General features: G+C 37.6%; 1 protein-coding gene across 1 annotated transcript; it reads right to left on the bottom strand.

Moving 5' to 3' along the window:
- Positions 1 to 11943: 11943 nt before the first annotated feature.
- LOC145770936 (uncharacterized) lies at positions 11944 to 12599 on the bottom strand. Its single transcript, XM_082582678.1, has 2 exons — positions 12406 to 12599; positions 11944 to 12070 (listed from the first exon to the last, which is right to left on the bottom strand). The coding sequence occupies exons 1-2, from the start codon at positions 12597 to 12599 to the stop codon at positions 11944 to 11946; spliced, it is 321 nt and encodes a 106-aa protein (XP_082438804.1).
- Between the last annotated feature and the right edge of the window lie 7064 nt (positions 12600 to 19663).

Raw genomic sequence — 19663 nt, 5'->3', positions numbered from 1 at the left:
ACATATACTATCAAGCTAAATACAACAATTTGTATGTGAATGCAATTCACATAAAAGATATAAAAATCACAACATAAGTTAAACCAACTGCATTATGTGCACTAGAATGACAAAAAATAGTTCAGTGAGATTACAACATCAAACATATCATTATTAAGATTTTTTTCATAGATTATTACGGTTTGGTTTTAAACCTTCATCCTCAGACTGACAAAGCTTTGATTGGTTATTCCTGGTTTTGTTTTTTGAGTTTTGTGACCGTGCTAATTATAGACATATACCATAGCCTAGTGCAGTGGTTCCCAACCGGGGTGCCAATTGCAATGCTCAAGGGTGCCGTGAGATATTGCAATACTCCGGCCCATTCTTTATTTTAACTTTAACCCGTTAAGAGTGGAATTTATTTATTTATTTTAACTATAATCTGCGGTACCGGTAGCCTAAGCCTTTGTTTTCTTGCCCAGGAAAAAGAGCGTGAAAGAGATTTTGACTCGTTGCTGTTCTTTCTATAAAAACGTTTAAAATGCATCATTATCGCCAGGTTTCATGATTTTATTTTGCGTTTCACGGCGCACAAAGTCAAATTGCAGTGATGGATTTTATCGGATTGTGTGAACCAGCACGATTCTAAAATTACACGATTGTTTGCAAACCATTATAAAATAGGAAACTGTTGCATGGGGGATGCCTGCGTATACAAGCACGATACATAGGTAATCGAGAAAAGCCTAAGTTATACTTAATTTGTTCTTTATACTTATGAATATATTTTGTGAATTGCTTTGCGATTACAATTGGGTCTCTAAATTAGTGTAGGCTATTTAGTAGATATCTTCAACCATTTAAATAACGTAAATGCCAAAATGTAGGGTAAAAATGAAACTCTCTGAACTTCAACCGATAAAATGATAGCACTGAGAGAAAAACTGCAAATGTGGTCCTTAAAAGTGAGAACGGAAACTTTGACATGCTTTCACATTTTTCTATAATCATTGAAAGAAAAAATCGAAAAGTATTTTCCCAGCTTGTCTACGGAAAATTAAGCATGAGTAAGAAATCAATTTTTACTTGACTCTCATATTGCCTTGAATCTTAAAGAAGAAGAATTAATTGACATTCGTAACGATGGAAATTTTAAGCTTATGCACAAGCAGATGCCTCTCGACGAGTTCTGGATAAAAATTCAAAATGAATATCCTTGCGTTTGAAAAAAAGCTATTGTGCTTTTTCTGCAGCTTTCCACTTCATTGCCTACCTATGTGAGAGTGGATTATTAACGAACATAAAAACTAAAAAACAAGAACGACTGCTTACAGTCGAGGAAGAAATGCAGGTGGCTTTATCAAATGTGCCTCCAGATATTAAGGGACTTTGTGAAAGAAGTCAAGCCCAAATTTCACAGTAACTTTTGAATAAATACATTTATTTACGCGCGCTATAGGCTACTGTAAACAACAGAGAATCTTGGAAACTTTGCATGCAAGAGGCAGTCAATGCTTGGAATCAAGTGCGACAATAAAAGAAGAAGATAAGCTACTGTAGGCTACAAATCATTCTGTGTTATTTCATACAGTTATTTGAAATACAGAAATCTCATAAAATTGATCCAGTTTTGCCAGGGTGCCGCAAACTATTTATCTCTTTGATAGGGTGCCGCAAGGTCAAAAAGGTTGGGAACCACTGGCCTAGTGCATGAGTAACCGGCCCTGCTTCAAGAGCCTCTAGAAGTATGTGAAACTAACAGGAATAACCAAACAAGGCTTTGTCAGTTCGAAGATGAAGATTCAAAAAACAAAACCAACCAAACCAAACCAACTATTCAGGTACGTTTTAAACCTTTCAGGGTTTTGCCATCTATTCCGGTTCATTAACTTGCTGGTAGCGGTAGGGCTATATCGACTAACTGTAGTTAGTAGTTACTAGTAGTATCTTTTCCGTCCTGGAACCGTTAATGACAAAAAATAAAATGAAGAAGTGAATGAAAGAATGATATTCCTTAAGAATAAGAACACTGCGACAACAACAAGTTGACAAACTTGACACTGACAAGTGACAAGTGTAAGCAAGCCGAAAAGAAAACACTGCAGTAAACACAGAGTTGCCGGATCTAAAACTTAGAATCCAAATCATTTCAAGGTTGCCAGATGTGGCTAAAACTAACCATTGTGGCTAATTTCTTGTGCGCTTGGCTAGAAAAAAAATTGAGTTTTAGCCACTTAATTTTAGGCTAAATTAGGCTAATTTACAAGAAGTTAGAGTGTTAGTGGAACTGTGGAAGTTTTCAACGCTTTTTTGATGTACCACACATTTAGTGCAGTTTCTCAGGCCATTCTCAATGCATTTTCAATTCCTGCAAGCACTGCATTTGTGGAACGGGTATTTTCTTTTATCACCAATGTCAATAGCAAAAAAAGAAATGAGTTAAATCTCTTTAAACTGGATTCAATATTAAGAATTAAGTCCTGGTTAACTTTAAATCAGAACTGCTGCAAAGATTTTAAAGTAACAGCCAGAATGCTGAAGCTGTTCACAAACGATATGTATCAACAATCAAAGAATCAAATACAGGGAGATACCAGAACCATTTATGGTTGTTTGGTTTTGAATCTTTATCCTCGGACTGATTAAGCCTTGATTGGTTATTCCCGGTAGCTTCGCATAGGCTACTTGCAGAGGCTCTTTACGCAGGGCAGGTTATCGAGATTGGCAGAGTGAAGTTTTCTGACTGTTAAAGTGTTATTTTCGGGGAATTATTCCATTCACTAGGTTCCGCTGAATGGAAAGCAGTCCTGAAATGCGTTGCTCAAGCGCACACCCCGAGATTCAAACCAGCACGGCTTGATTTTGACCCGGGCGCGTAGCCACTGAGCTAACGGGGAACTTGCTGAGCAAGAATGTGACATTGTTTGTATGAATTTTTAATTATGTCAGTTGTTTTTATTGAAGTGTATTTAATTGCTTCATATGACTTTTAATTTTTATTAGGGTCGATGTAGGGACTGGTTAATTTTGGCTATGTTTTTGTGTCTTGTGGTTACAATCTCTTTTAGCAACCTGGCAACTCTGAATCAACTTCAAAACTAAGCCTTGTTCTTCGTATGAACCTCGATGATCCTTCGCCACTCTAGGGTCTAGGGGCTCTGTATTTTACCACCCTTGGGTAATGGCAGCGACTCGGTCTTGCTGTTTGGGAAAGTGTCAAGCAGCCACTGATTAGATTCGTCATCTAGTTTACGCACACCATTTGGCGCATGGCAAATGGCGGAGTTGCAGATGGTGTAGTCTGCAGTTTGTTCCTCCTTGTCTAGGGATACGAAGCCTCATCCGTTTTTTTCCTTATCCGCACACTAGAAGGGTTAGTTTCAGGATACTTCCTTTTAGTGATTAGCAGTACGCTAGCGTGCAGCGTATCTGAAAGTGAGAAGTGACCAAAAGATTGTTGCTGTGGTACTTCAATTTGAAGAAGTTAAAGGAAATAATGTGTTAACTATACAAATTTGATAAAGTGCTTTTGAAAAGTACGTTAACCCAAGGCAGGCTTATAGTTTGGTTGGTGTTGGACTTTGCTATATAGTAAGTTATAATGTCTGCATTGAATCTATGGCCACCTTTTGCTTATGGACTGTAGCACTCTCTAGTAAAGCCCAACACGTTAATTTGGTGTGGGATAATCATATAGGTATCAACTGTGGCAACAATTTGTTGGTGTGACCACTGGTCACTGACCAGCCTATTGCACTTTAAACCAGTAACACAGTTTAGCAGTGAAGACTATTTTTAAACTTTTCTTTAGTCTTATAGTCTGCTGTATATTTTAGTCAGTCAGTGACAGTAAGTCAATTAGTTTATAATAATGGTGACATTGAAGGTATGTTGATATTTGTTAAACCGTAGATGTCATGTAATAAATATAATTCATTTGTTCAAATAAAGCAGAAATCCTGTTATTAGCAGAATGAAAACTTAGTGGATTACCCATATATATATATACTTTTTGATTGTTTTATTTAAGTAAAATCTGTCACCTGTCTCAAATAAAACAGATTTTATACCAGATAATGCTTCACACATAAAACCTAAGCAAGGTATTGATGTCATAGGTAATTCTGTAGCTTTAACATACTAATCATTCTTATACTTTTAGTAGTATTTATAACTATCTAATGCATTTAACCATTAATTCTCAAAATGGTTAACCCTTGCTATGTACTCGGATGGAGCCTACAACTGGATATAAATCAAGTAGCGAGGTTAAAATTTCTCTGTTTAAATTTCCCATTGATGTTGAACTGAGGAAAAATGGGTGCGAGTAATACCACAAAAAAATTGGAAGTTGAATGATTGTCACAAAGAATGCAAGAGTATTACTTAGATATTCCAGCTTCTGGCTTTGAACACATTTTGGAACACTCATGCAGGCCATGTTTTTCTGACACATGCTCTCAGTAAGTCAAAAAGTATGTTTACAGTATTTTGTGTTAATTGTAAACTGAAATTTTGACTTGTGCAGATAAAATTGATTTATAATAATGTTAGTTTTTATATAGCGCTGTGCCGCTGTATCCATCGCAGAATGCGTTACTCCTCAGCACTTTACAAAGCAGACAGTGTCAATGCAGCCGTATAGAGGCGCAACTGAGTACATTATTACCTGAATCCACTCCATTGCTCAGTGCCAAGCAGGAATTGGATTCAGTACCATTTTTAGAAAGTCTTTGGTATGACCCGAGTCTTTGGTATTTATCACATATATCTTGGTTAAATACACAAACCGTTTTATTGCATGAGATTTTTGAATACCAAACCATAACATACTGTAATTGGATAATCGCATGTATCATAAAAAAATTGACAATTGGTCTATGCAATTATCTGGTTTTGTCTGTATTTTATATTGTAATTTAATATGCTTGTTTGCAATATAAAGAAATATGCTTGCTTATCAATTTTGCATGACTGTCATTCACATTAACTTCAGTGTTCTTGAAAGTTGCAATGTATTAATTCTTAAACATATGACTCATTTTAAGGCATTTTCTATGAATCAACTAGTCGAGGATTGGAATTTCATGCTGAGGATCACCCATCTTTTCTTGAAACCGCTCGATTTATCAAAATGGTGGAAAATTTGTGGAAAGTGACGTCTGTGAAACATTCGTTTAAAGGTTAGAGCAACTTTACATAAATATTAACATTTTGCTGCAAAGGCACACATGAAGAAGTGTATTTGTTTATTCTTAATTGTTTAATTATTTGTGGAGACTGAAGCTTTCTGGCATGTTACCTCCAAAATTTGTATGACTGATTACAAAGAAAAAATGTACATATTAGAACACATTGTCTCCATAAAGTACTGTCATTACCCAAAGATTATACTGTACTTATAAATTCCGAAATTAGTTGAAGCTTCTTAGATAGATTTAGGGACCGTTCAAATATTACGTAACGCTATCGAGGGGGAGGGGGGGTTATGAAAAGCGTTACGTTAGTGTCACATCGGGGGGGAGGGGGTTCAGGCAAAACGTTACGTAACACTTACGAGTACGGTACGGTAGTTTATTTGTGCTGGCTGGTATCGTCGTTTGGATACTAAATTAAGCTGAAATCATATCCAACTGCATCTATTCAGCACCAACAAATCTCTATCAAGTATCAACTATGGCACTGTAATTCCCGTAATTCCATACAGGTTCTAAGACTTTCTAAGTGCTCAAAACCTCGCATTGCGAAATTGCAAGGCAGCATTCTTACATCACAAAGCTTGCTTTGATGTGAGTGAACAACATTAGGGTTGCCAGATGACCTTTTTTTAGGCCAAACTCCAAAAATCTATCCTTTTTAAATTGCAGTTGGCTTAAAAAAATTGATGCAAATAAGGCCAGAAAATGTGGCCTTATTTGGCTCTTTTTATGGCTGCAAATTTTGACGGTTTAGAAAGTATTATTTTAAGTAAATTGCAATTAAAAGTATCACTTATCATCACTTAAAGCAGTGGTTTTCAACCTTTTTGGTGGAACGGAACCCAATGAAACATTCGAAAAGCTCGAGGAACCCCTGTTCAATAATTTAATTACCTTATGCAAAAAACATCATTTGATTAATAAAATTAAAGGTGCACTGCAACGAAAATATATAGCTTTTGTATTCATAGATCTTTATGAGAAAAAGCGATTTGTAACAATAAAATTTTTTTTGAGTTTGTCATTAGCTCAAAAATCTAATAAAAGGGATATTGATTTAAAGAATTCTGATTGGTCAAAATCTTTGATGACGTAATTGGTTGTGCAGAATAATTCAGAACCACTAGTTTGTATACAAACAAACTATAAACAATTGGGCTACATATTATACAGAGAACAATTTTATACTTGAGTTTTACGCGTTGAGATGTTTTTTTGTATGGCTCCCGGTTGTAGTAATGGAAGAAACGTGAAAGGGGTACACTTTCATCGTTTACCTCGGAATAATCAAGAGAAGCTGAAGAAATGGATCTCTGCGATGAAACTCAAAAACCCACCAGTCAACAAGCACTGCTGTGTGTGCACTGTGCAGCGACCGTTTTCTGGCCAGCGATTACCAGCGTGATCTACAGGCAGAGCTACAGGGCACCACACCTAAACATTTGCTCATCCCTGAAGCTGTCCCCTCTGTCTTTGATTTTTCGAGGTATGTGAAAGCCACTGTTACTGAAGTGCCACAAAAATTGCGGAATGGCCCGTTTCGGCGAGTCCGATTCGACGAGTCCGATTCGACTAGTCCGATTCGGCGAGTTCCCTATTCGGCGAGAGCCTTTTTCGGCGAGTGCCCTATTCGGCGAGTTTTTGAAATTTTTAAAAGGAAATTATCGGGTACCGTAGCCTAATTACAATTGCCGTTTTTACATAGTTTTAACGTCGCTAAACGTTGAAATCGTGCAGAAAGGAATAAAAATAAAATGTTTGAACTATTAAATTAAAATTCGTCATGTCAGTTCAGTTGTTTTTATTTTTGACCATCATATCAAAAACAATACACGTCGACATAGCAAAGGTGTAGAAAAAGGTAGAAGCGACAAAACGCGAACGTTAAAACGTGCTTGTGACCGAAGTAAGTTATTGAGTTGAAAGAAATTTGGCACGGTCGCAACACCTTCAGAAAAATTTAAGATATGAAGGGAAAATAAAACAAAGAAAATGTTACAAAAAAAATCATGCTTATGTGTATAAGTTAGTACTTTTGAATAGTTAAAATGATTAGTTTGGATCAACAAATGAGAACCCATTGTAGTAACAGAATGAAAAGGCTAACCATATGTGTGGCCTATCGTTTTAACGTCGCTAAACGTTGAAATCATGTAGAAGAGAACTTTGCTGACTAGGATACGTTGAAACTGAAAAACATTCACAGAAGCCCTACGATACGTTGCATTTTTAAGATAATGTATTCAGACGTTGAATCAATGTACAAATGAAATGTTATGCTAAATGGGTTCTTGGAACAATTCGAAGGGCTTCTGTGAATGTTTCTCAGCTTCAACGTATCCTAGTCAGCAAAGTTCTCTTTTCTACACGATTTCAACATTTAGCGACGTTAAAACGATGTAAAAACGGAAATTTTTGCTGGTTGGGATAACTGGGCTACGGTACCCGATAATTTCTTTTAAATCCAAGCTGTAGGCCACACATTTGTTGATCCAAACTAATCATTTTAACTATTCAAAAGTGCTAACTTACAGACATAAACATGATTTATTTTATTTTTTTTTGTAACATTTTCTTTGTTTTATTTTCCCTTCATATCTTAAATTTTTCTGAAGGTGTTGCAACCGTGCCAAATTTCTTTCCATAGGCGCCGACTTTTCAAAAAACCTTGGGGGGCGAGAAAGGTGATAACGTCATAACCATAGCGCTATTTACTCAATTAAAATAGTCTTTGATTAAGCTTAGTGTCGTGTTTATATTAACAAATAGGTCGCAAACCGAATTTATTAGAAGCGCTGCTTGAAAGGATTAGTTTTACGCACGCAGTACGCCTAGTCGTAAAAATTTTGATATTGTTAGCTCATAATTGGAACTGTTGGAAAACAAGCCGATTCATTTCCTTTTCGTGCGAGTGAACAACAACGATCAAGACAGTGAAGTTATCGAAATAAAACGCAAAAAATCATGATCTCAAGCAGAGTGAAAACCTGGTATCAGTTTTATTAACCTCGTTTCGCTAATTACTTACTTTCAAAGCGTTGACAACGGCGAAGTGTTTTCTCTTCTGTTTTTTATCGAAAGTCTTTATAGTCTTTTATTGAATACGGTAGGCTATACTCGAGTAAAGGTCGAGATGTTCGCAAGTGATTTTCACCTCAAAAAAACAAGTTCAACTAACACGGGACAAGCTGTTGTCTCCAGCTCAGCAATTTTCAAAATGAACGCACTAAAAATCATTGTCGACGTAGATTACGGAGTGTGAAATCGCGTCGGCTTAAGTGAAAGTTTTGAATACGTTTATTTGCAGTGATTCAAACTTAATTTTCAAATTCAATGATTTCTTGTCAATTCTAAACTTTATGCACTTGTTGAGCAATATGCAAAGCTCACGAGACAAAACAGAAAGAGGAGATCATTTTTTTATTTTTGCGTGTAGGATATAATCGTTCTTATTACGTAACATTTCATGATGGTTGAAGTCGATGTCAACCTTAGCGGGCGCATAAAACAATGATGTCAGGTTGGCTAGGTGATAATAGCGGTAAGAGACGTCGTTAATGCAGGCAATATCTGCGACCAAGACCATTAAACACCTTTTCTTTTATCGGTTTTTGATTTAATTCACACACATTGCGAACAAAACAATGCGTTCTGTTGAATCATAATTGATCTCACAGCGGGAAGACCTCGTTGAAAATAGCGCGTCTAATTTAGCTGGTTTACTTAATATTGCAATGAATAGTTACGTGACTATTCCAGCAGTACTCTACCATCTACTTTGAAATTTCCGTACCGTATGAGATAGCCATGCGAGCTGCTGTTTTGCGGGCAAGAGCAACGTAGGCTTTTCTTGCTTTCGGCATTCTTTAAGTCCGTTTAAATTATCTAAATCTCCTTCGCGAAGTGTTTTATATTTGAAACACCACTTGTCATCACCATTTTTGTTGCCCCTCAACCATAAATTTACGGGGGCGCCGGCCCCCCCTGAAGTCGGCGCGTATGTTTCTTTCAACTCAATAACTTACTTCGGTCACAAGCACGTTTTAACGTTCGCGTTTTGTCGCTTCTACCTTTTTTACACCTTTGCTATGTTGACGTGTATTGTTTTTCATATGATGGTCAGAAATAAAAACAACTGAACTGAACTGACATGACGAATTTTAATTTAATAGTTCAAACATTTTATTTTTATTCCTTTCTGCACAATTTCAACGTTTAGCGACGTTAAAACTATGTAAAAACGGCAATTATAATTAGGCTACGGTACCCGATAATTTCCTTTCAAAAATTTCAAAAACTCGCCGAATAGGGCACTCGCCGAAAAAGGCTCTCGCCGAATAGGGAACTCGCCGAATCGGACTAGTCGAATCGGACTCGCCGAATCGGACTCGCCGAATAGTAGCAGACCCCAAAAATTGATCGACCTGGGTTCAAATCTCTGAGTAAGAGTGGGCGTTCGGATCGAATTACAAAGAGGGAAATGAACAAAGCTTTAAAACAGGTCAGTAAAACATTGGCAGGGTAGATACCGTAACTATAAACACATACCGTAGGTTTGTTGCATATGTATATAGAAGATGGCATACGGTACCTGCAAAGACAGTGTTAGCATGTACATGGCAGTTATAAGGATGTTGTTTGTCTCGTTCCTATTAGCAGACTGGATACGGTACAGGAATTTTATACAAGTGGGTTAAATAGGTTATGCTGTCTTTACACTTTATAATTAGGCTATGGCTATGTTTACACTATATAGTGTAATAAGAAAGTGCTCTGCTTGCAAAGAATAAAATCCAAGACTGTGTACCAGAGGAATATGCCCAGTTGTTTGATTTAGCTGTTCGTGGAGGTTTATCTGCTCCTACATATGCTCGACTGCACTACATGTTTGTGTAGAGATCCTACCCCAATCAGGGAACTTCAAACATCCTCCGAAACCAGGCAACAATGAGCGACTTGGCAGTCGTGAAACCCCCCTTTGAAGGGTTAATATGCTTGCCTGTGGCAGCAGGGGACCTGGAGCCCCGGAAAACACATAGGCCTAACAATGTCGGCGTTGCAGCAGTATTAATCATCTTTGTTTAATTTTCCAAAAAAATGAATACGGTCTTATAATATTGGCGATTCCATGTACCGTAGCCTTATGATTTTAAATGTTATAAGTGAAATGTTTATACTAAAGTTACATTTTATCAGTGTTTGTACATTTTTCCTCACCATATACTCAATTGGAAGTGGCTATTTTTCCACGCTTACTGCCATGCTTACAATCAGGCATTGCCAAAGTTGGGATTAAAGTTAGGAAGGGTTAAGGTAAGGGTTAGAGTTAGGAATAAGATTAGCATTTTGATCTTTGCCCAGGACTAAAAAAAGTTTGTTAACCATGTATCATAATGTTTCATAGCGAATTCATCACGAATGGAAGGACATTTCAATCTATCAACTATTATTTCCTTGTCAAACAAGACTGGTGTAAATTTCTTTCAACAGTTCAGTTTATTTTTGTTTTGTTGGCGAAAAAGAAAGAAAAAAAAAAAAACAAACATATACAAATACACAAATAATTCGCACATTAAGGATGGCAGTGAAAGACCAAAAGGTCACCAAATTCAGCTGCCACCCAAACATTTAAACAATAGACCCACAATTAAGAACATTAACACATATGCAATACCAGCACTTTACATAATACATTAACAGCGGAATAACACAGCGCAACATAAAAAAAACTGTGCGGGGAAATAAGCAGATGATATGTTTTAGGAGTGATCATTGTATAAATTTTTTAATAAACTTTTATATTTAAATTTAAAAACATTATAAGACTTTTCTTGTACGGTATTTCTTTTGGTATTTGATTCCATAGTTTCACTCCATTAAAAAATAGCATCTTCTTACCAGAGTTTGACGTTGCAGAAGGCAAATATAAATCATTCTTTTGGTTCTGACAGGTTTTATGATAGTGAATTTTGTTTACAAAAATAAAGCAGCCAGCCAAGGCCCAGGGCAGAATTTTGTGCACATATTTGTACATAAATTTTGCAGTCTCTAATTTAATACTATCGTTAATTCTGAGCACGTTAAATTGGTGATAAAGAACAGTTGTATTTGTGGACCTCAGCAAAAATAGGCAGGATCGGATGAACTTGTTTTGTAACACTTGAAGTGGAACAAGCAATGTAGAGTTTGCTCTTCCCCAATTTATAATTGAGTACGGTACTGGATCTTGGATTGAAACAAAGCATAATATAAAGTTTGTAATATTGTTAATGGGGCAATGTATCTCAGCTTAAATGCTATGCCGCAGACCTTTGCAAGCTGCTTTCTAAGATTAATAATATGACTATCCCATGTCAATCGCTCATCCGAAGTTACACTTAAATAGTTTATACTTTTCTTCCTTTCGATGGATCAGCCACTGATGGACAGACTAAAATTTTCAGCTGCATTTTTTTGTTGCAGAGGATCATATAAGTAGTTTTACTATAATTTAATGAAAGTTTATTGGATTTCATCCACACATCAATTTTTCCTATTTCTCTATTGACATTTTTTGGAGAGATGACAGGCATTTATCTGAGTGACTGACAGTTTGAATATAAATACTGTCCCAAGCAAAATTCTGGAGAGGTGAACACTTTATTTACAAAAAAATTTTTATTAATAACCGGAATACAATAAACAGCAAGATAATTTTCATTAAAAATCATCAGGCAAGTGGTCATCAATGGCTTCCTTGTATCCTTCGTACTGGCCATCTTCTTCAGGAAATCTGTTGCGGATTGCAAGGACTGCACAGTGCACAGGCAGGAATTACTTTACGCTTCTTTCGACCCAATTTTCCATATATCCAGAAGTTGAAGATGCGATAAGCAACATATCTGTACGACCTGTAAAAGAAAATGTGATTTACCGAGAAGTGTAAAATCATCATTTTTTTTCATTGCAACATTATCAGTAAATCACAATGTAGAAAAGCCCTAGGCTAGAACTTTACAACATAGAGTAAGAATGGAAAGTTGGAAACCTTGGGATTTGTGACCCAGGCAAGGGTGCATGTAGCCTACATTGTACAATGGTACCGGTAAGCTACGGTAATTCTGGCCTCTGGATTTTTTTACACTACCATAGGCTATGTGTAACACACATATATAAGAACAAAGTTCACCAAGTGGGTTCTAAAACTGCAAAGTTTGGATAATATTTTACAACTATCTAAACTGACCTGTTTGAGATTGAATCTCGGAGATCTTCGCCGACCACATCCTTTAGTGCAGCCATAATTGCTTCTAACACTTCTGTATCCAGGCACATCTTTTCAATGCTGCCGACCTGGTTTATGCATTGGCGGGCTATGTCCGTTTTGGCTACCACGGCGTCAATCTCCTGGCAACATTCATTTTCCATCATTGTTGGCATGATGGCACAATTTCCACACCTACACCATTTCAAATTCTCCATCCGACTGCTGTCGGGTCTGGCACTGTCGGAGCTCGAATCCGAATCACAGTCACCTCTGCACCTCTGTCAAGGCGCTGTCTTTTTGGTTAAAACAAAAATCCTTTTCTGATTTCAGACATCTTAAAAAATGACGACTTGTGCAACGCTTCCAGTGTTAATGTATGAAGCTGCCAACTGAGTGAACAACCAAACACGTCATAAGGCACATAGCGCCATCCAGTGGCTGATTTTCTTTTCGTTATATTTGCCAAACAAAAAAGTATATCAAAAAAATTTTTCGAAAAAGATAATGCTTAAACACCAAAGAATCACCAAAATAATTTTCATTTTTCATTTCAGGTCCCCTTTAAATTAAAATACTCATGTTCAGATTTATTTATGTACAATAAAAATACAAACTGTAAAAAAACCTAATAGCCCACTGGCAAAACAAAATGATCTCTAACACGTTCACGGCAATTTGACGCACCGGTGTACAAACGAACTGTCTGAAAGAACTCCTTGAAGCGAAGAAAACATGTCGACAAAATTTGGCGGGAAAGCAGAAAGTTAAAGGCTATCGCTCCACAAGAAAACAACGAAAATTCGAGATCGCAGCGAACGTGTTAAAGTGTAGAAAATTTATTAATAGTGGCAAATCTAATCAATATTTGATTATATTTAAACAATATGCATATAATAATATAATAGACTCTCGGATTTAAATGTAAACTGGCGGATCCCCTAGACTTACTGCCGGAACCTTACGGTTCCGCGGAACACTGGGTGAAAACCACTGACTTAAAGCCTGAACTATATCCGTTTTAATTACTAAGTAGAGAGTAGAGAATGTGTTAGCTCTGGACAGGGTGGTTCTATTGAGTTGAACGGGTGGGCTACTAAACGTTTTCAGTAGGTAGGCTACATAACGTTTTAATTCCAAAAAAAGAATATAGCTAAAATTTCATGTCTCAAAAGTAAGCTTTAGCTGCATACAAACCAAGATATTTTATTAGCACGTGTTTCCACGTCATAATTTTGATATAAACTGGCAAAACGGGCATTGTAATGGAAAAGCGTCACGTGGGGGAGGGGGGGGGGAGCTGACAAAAACGTTACGTTGGCGTCACATGGGGGAGGGGGGATCAAAACTTCGGAAAAACAGCGTTACGTAATATTTGAACGCTCCCTTACTGAATGTTTCAGGTAACAAAATACGAGATGATGCTGTCTTTACTTCAACAAGCTTTACCAGCTGGAGCCAAATTGTCATCCTTAAATTTCCCAGCAATTACAGCAACAAAAGTTGCCTTGTCAGTAACTTGGCGGGTTGATTTTTTTAGGATTGTGACATTAGATGCCCTATCCACATCTGACATGAATGTGGCATACTATGTTGCTGGGTATATTGACAGAAGCATTTGTCGTCGTAGAAAATGTAATGCTTGCAAGGAACTTCTTGTTGCCGGTCAAGATGACACTTTAGTGGAAAAAAGCAATGAGTATTGCAAGCTTCTTGCTTTAGCTGATCGTGGTGGCTTATCCAAGCCAACAGAACTATGTTTTATTGTAACCTCTCTTGCAGTGCACCATTATTATGCTGTGTTATCAGAGTGGGAAATTAAAAGGAGACTGTTCACTATTGGGAATCAACGTAATATTTTTGTTTCCGCTCTCACAGGGTCAGTGTCTCAATTTGATCACCTTCTTGGCATCGTATCTTTAAGGTGTGATTCTGGTCATGCAAACTTTAAGATGATAGAAACTGCTTTCAATTGTTTCGCAAAGAATGAACTTAAATGTTTTGAAGACATTAAAAAAGATTTGGTTGGTTGCCAGTTCATCACGGAAAATTCAAAAATTATCTTCAAAAAACTAACTGTAAGCAACCATTAATATATATTGAGAAGAGGTTGCTTGGTTATAGAAGAACCATATTTATTTACATTGTGCAATTATTTACTTTTGTACGTGACATTTTTTTGATTTATGAATATTGTTTATAATGCTATGGTATGTGAAATGTATGCAACATAGCTTTATATAGCCTGTGGCATATAATATGCATACTGCATAGGCCAGTGTTTCCCAACCTGGGGGTAAATTACCCCCGGGGGGTAATTTGCCTGTTTTCTGCGGGTAACGAGACCGGAGGTTGTAAACTTTATAAAAGCGAAGGAATGGAACAGTCGTCTTTACAAGGAACTGTGCAAGAAGATGGGAGAAATATACGAAGTATTACTGTACCACACAGAAGTACGATGGCTGTCTCATGGCAAAGGATAACCCGCCTGGTCGAACTTCGTGAGGCTGTCCATGTTTTTCTGATAGAAAAGAAGTCCGACTTGACTGAATACTTCTCTATCCAACAGTGGATTTCCCAGCTGTGCTACCTGGCTGATATCTTTGGTGAATCGAACAAAGGCAATCTTTTAATTCAAGGCAAGAATGTAACTGTGATCGACACCAAAGTAGCCGGAGCAGCATTTATCGCAAAGGTTAAATTGTGGAACAAGCGAGTTAGAAGAAGCACAGTTTTAGACGTTTGACATGTATCTCGGAGGCAATGAACTTGAGTTGACAGCGGCGTTGAAGAAGGACATAGCTGACCACTTAGGCCAGCTAGCCAAGAAGATGGACAACTACTTTCCGAATTTGAACACGGCTAGTTTTCAATGGTGCACTGAGCCCTTCACATGTGATGACAGCCAGGTGGATGATGACGACTTTTCGGCCAAAGAAGAATTTATCACTCTCCGAATGAACAAAGCGTTGAAACTTGATTTCAATGGGAAAGGCTTAGAAACCTTCTGGTTTAGCAGACTCCAGGACGCACCAACATTAGCGACACGGGCATTAAATATCCTGACATCTTTTTCAAATCGCTGTGAACAAGGATTTTTAACTGTCTTGGGAAGGAAGACAAAGAAGCGCAATCGCCAGGATGTCGAAAGCGACACGCTTTCGACACGACACGATGTCGAAAGCGAAAGAATTGTCCTCAGTAGCCTACCACAAAGCCCAGGATCACAAAGCTGGCGCCTGAAGTCCAGGCCTGATCTTCGCATTGAATGTTTACCACGCATTGTTATCTTGTATTCAGTATTGTATTGCATTTTGATTGTCATAGTTAGCCCTTTGAAATACATAGCAATAAACATTTTTGTTTTTGAAAATTGATCGTGGGGGTAATTGGCTCACTTCAGGGTGGAGATTAGGGTAACAGCCAAAAAAAGGTTGGGAACCACTGGCATAGGCCTATATCATTTTATTAAAAAATGTCATATAAGCGTTTTGATACATTTATTACTTTATTAGAACGTTGTTGCCATTCTTTAGTGACAATACATTCATATGTTCAAAATTGATGGTGCTGTTCGATGTGACTGTGTATCTACTTAAATTGTGTAGTGACCCTTCTAGTGTTGGCAGATAAGCGGAGTTTCGCGTCCCGTAATATAAAGTCTCTACTTCTTGTCACACCCTCAGATTGCCGATGAAACTATTTCCCCTTTGTACATGTTGGAGCGAAATAGTCCGACGCCAGTGCGCAGGCAGTTGAGACGCACCCCGGTCTTCCTTAGCAAAAGCGTTCCGGTTAGATAGGGGCAGGTGTCGAAGATGAAGCTTTGGAGTCTTGAGGAGTTCTTCATCTACTCTGAGCTCCATTGGTGCTCCGCCCAGGTAGCCGCACTAATGGATTGATCTTCAGCAGTTTTCATCAAGAGTTGTGCGCAGGGGCTCCGAGACGGGGGGAAAGTCGGGCTAATTTCCCCCCTAGCATAACATTGTAAAGGAAAAACGAGTAGTTTTTCGTTTTGTCACTTTTGAGGGGGCCCATTTTTACTACTAAAATAAAAATTTATCAACTTAAAAATAAACAAATTTTTGAATGAAATGCGTAGTTACAAGTATTTTTCGAGTATTGTAGATGCTACTTTAGATGTTTTTCGTCAAGAACAAACCACTCTCGTATTGAGTCCGGCTATGTTAAACTGCTTCAATACGTGAAATCTGTTGCTGTTAAGCCTGATGATCTCAGTATCACTAAACGTTTTATGTTGTTCTAACTTGAAAACTAGTGCTGCTTTGACTAAGCGTGTATTTATGTTTGCTTGAACAACTTAGCCTACCTTGACATGAAAAACTGCGTTGGCCAGGCATATGATAATGAATCCAACATATTTGGAAAAGTATCCAAGCAAGATTGAAGAAAGAAAACCCTTCTTGCCTATTTCCTGCTTAGCCTATACATAGATGTCATTGCTTAAATGCACTAGAGTTGGAGTTCATGGTGTGCACTGTGCAGTGTTGTCCAAATATTATATCATTTTTGAGTAGTCTAATTCAGTGCTTTTTATACTTTTTTAGATTTGTTCACCCCTAGCATCTATCTCCAGATTTCATTCACCCTTGTTTCATGATAAGTCTATGATAAAACTATCTCGTCTATATATAACAAAATATATTTATTTGATATTTAAAACAATGAAAACTATTAATACTACAAAAAGTGCTCAATGCCAAGCAAAAAGGCAAAGCAGAGCGAATTAAATCAAATATAGTTATTACTATCTGAATGATTGATAAAAAAAAATACTATCTGAAATATTGATGATCCGTTAGGTAAAACAATTTGTAAAGGCTTCAGATAGTAATAACTATATTTGATATTTATATAAAAAAATATTGAAATTTATAATAAACAATTAGTTTTGATTAAAAAATGAAAAACTTAGAACTGATTTTGTTTTTGGAAATTCTCACCTGGTCACTACAGGGAACGTTCAAATATTACGTAACGCTTTTTTTCCGAATTTTTGACCCCCCCCTCCCCCATGTAACGCCAACGTAACGCTTTTTTCAATCCCCCCCCTCCCCCATGTAACGCTTTTTCACTACGAATTCAGCACAAAAAACTACCATTCCGTACTCCAAAGCGTTACGTAACGTTTTGCTTGAACCCCCTCCCCCCCGATGTGACGCTAACGTAACGCTTTGCATAACCCCCCCCCCTCCCCCTCGAAGGCGTTACGTAATATTTGAACGTTCCCAAACAGGTTGAACACCCGGAATATCCGCCCTGCTGGCAAGCTATCATCTTTTTCTGACGGTTCACCCCTGCAAAAATTTTATTCACCCTGGGGTGAACCATTCACCTGTTTAAGAAGCACTGGACTCTAATTGATCGACTAAGCTTAGGCTATGTTATTTTCAATTGGAGCCAAGCCAGACAGAAAATTCTAAAGAAAGCTATCCCATTTCCAAGCAGCCTACTTGAGCAGTTTCAAACCTGTGCTTCTCTCCATTAGGCCTATGTAGATTACAGTCCTAAGCGAGATTCACTCTACTAACCTATTCATGCAGCGATAAAGGTCAGTGATGTACGCGCATACAAAAAATATTGACGCCGTCAGCGCAAACGTTCGAAAAACCATACGCCGCATGCGTCAACGTAACTTGTAAAAAAACTTGACGGCGCCAGCGCATAGGCTACACTAGCGTAAACTCATTTTGTTTGCTAGGTGCCAAACATTCACACGGTATAAAACGCTCGAAACAAAAAGTTTTATTTTGAATTTCCACGAAAAAACACAAGCATCTGAAAGTGTTCATCTGACATTTTGATGCGTTTTGGTTTCAATAAACCTATGTCTTTGCCCATTGAAAACATTCTTTCAACTGCAGCGCTGGAAGGTATATGGGCGTGTTGTAGGGGGAAAAAGACATTAAAAAGTATGTGTTGACGCTATGCGCTAAAAAACCGCGAAAAGTTCACGGCGTAGCCTCAAGCGACAACTATCCAAAAAAATGTGGCCATAAGCGTTAGCGCAAACAAAAAGTCTACGCCGCAAGTATACGGCGTAGAATTTGCGGCGTATACGTAGCCTACATCTCTGATAAAGAGCAATATTTTTCAGCCTCAGAGGAGGCTCACAGGACAACGACGAATGGACAATAAGCTGATGAATTTAATGAAGTTAAAGGAAGATTCAGATAATATGAAACCAAGGAAGTTTCCAGAAATATTTAATAAAACTACCTTTCAACGTTTTATAGGCAGAAAAAACTTTTTTCTCTCTACATTGAGAAATTCCAAAATTTAATATTCGAAAACGCGTTCTGCAACATTGCTTTGCACGCTCCAATGCCAGATGGTAACTTCTGGTAGGTTTCCGTCACGCGTTGAAGCAGTGTATAATCATGTGTTTCGTTTTTCTTTGTTTATTGCATTGATCGGTTAGTGCCTGCTTATTTGCAGACATTTTTGAATAAATACAGTTTGTTTGCAATGACTAAAGAAAAACAACACAAGTCGAAGAAACGGAAGTCTCCGTCCTCCAGCAATCTAAGTAATCAGACTTGGAATTTCTCAATGTAGAGAGAAAAAAGTTTTCTCTACCTATAAAACGTTGAATGGCAGTTTTATTAAATATTAAAGAAAGATGTAATCAAAGTTACGGAAAGCTGAAAAATAGGCTAGGCTACTCGCAAGCTTAAGTTGTTATAGGGACTATGAATTTAAAAAAAGATTTTATTTTTCTGGAGACGGAACGCTCCAACTACTCCGCTTCACCAGCTCAATCTTACAACGCTATGTTGCAAAGGGTTTTCCAGCTGTTGGTAGTTTATTCACAAATGTATCAACAAACTCAAAGATATCGATAAGTGAAGTCCTATGGAAATATCATTGTAAGCTAGCCTATGTCTGATGTGTAGTTGCAGGCACGTGAAGCAAATTTAAACAAGTTGTAGCCTACAACAATGACATTTTGGATGAGTTGGTAGCAGGGCTGGGAAGCCGGAGCTGGAGCGTTGGAGCCAAGCATTTTCTCCGGAGCCTTTTTAAACATTTCTTGTGGAGCCGGAGCTGGAGCTACAAAATATTTATCAGCTCCAGTATTGAATACAGACGAAATCGGTTAATAGTATACTGCTTAAACGTATCAATCGTTCATTTGAATCAAAACCTGAAATCCCAAACCAAATCCAATCTGATGTAGGCAACAGTGCCGGCAAAAAAAATCTTTACATTCATTTGG

Source organism: Aplidium turbinatum, chromosome 5 (genome assembly GCF_918807975.1).
Source record: "Aplidium turbinatum chromosome 5, kaAplTurb1.1, whole genome shotgun sequence".
In the NCBI taxonomy this organism is placed as follows: domain Eukaryota; kingdom Metazoa; phylum Chordata; class Ascidiacea; order Aplousobranchia; family Polyclinidae; genus Aplidium; species Aplidium turbinatum.
This window is presented reverse-complemented; position numbering and strand designations above follow the sequence as displayed.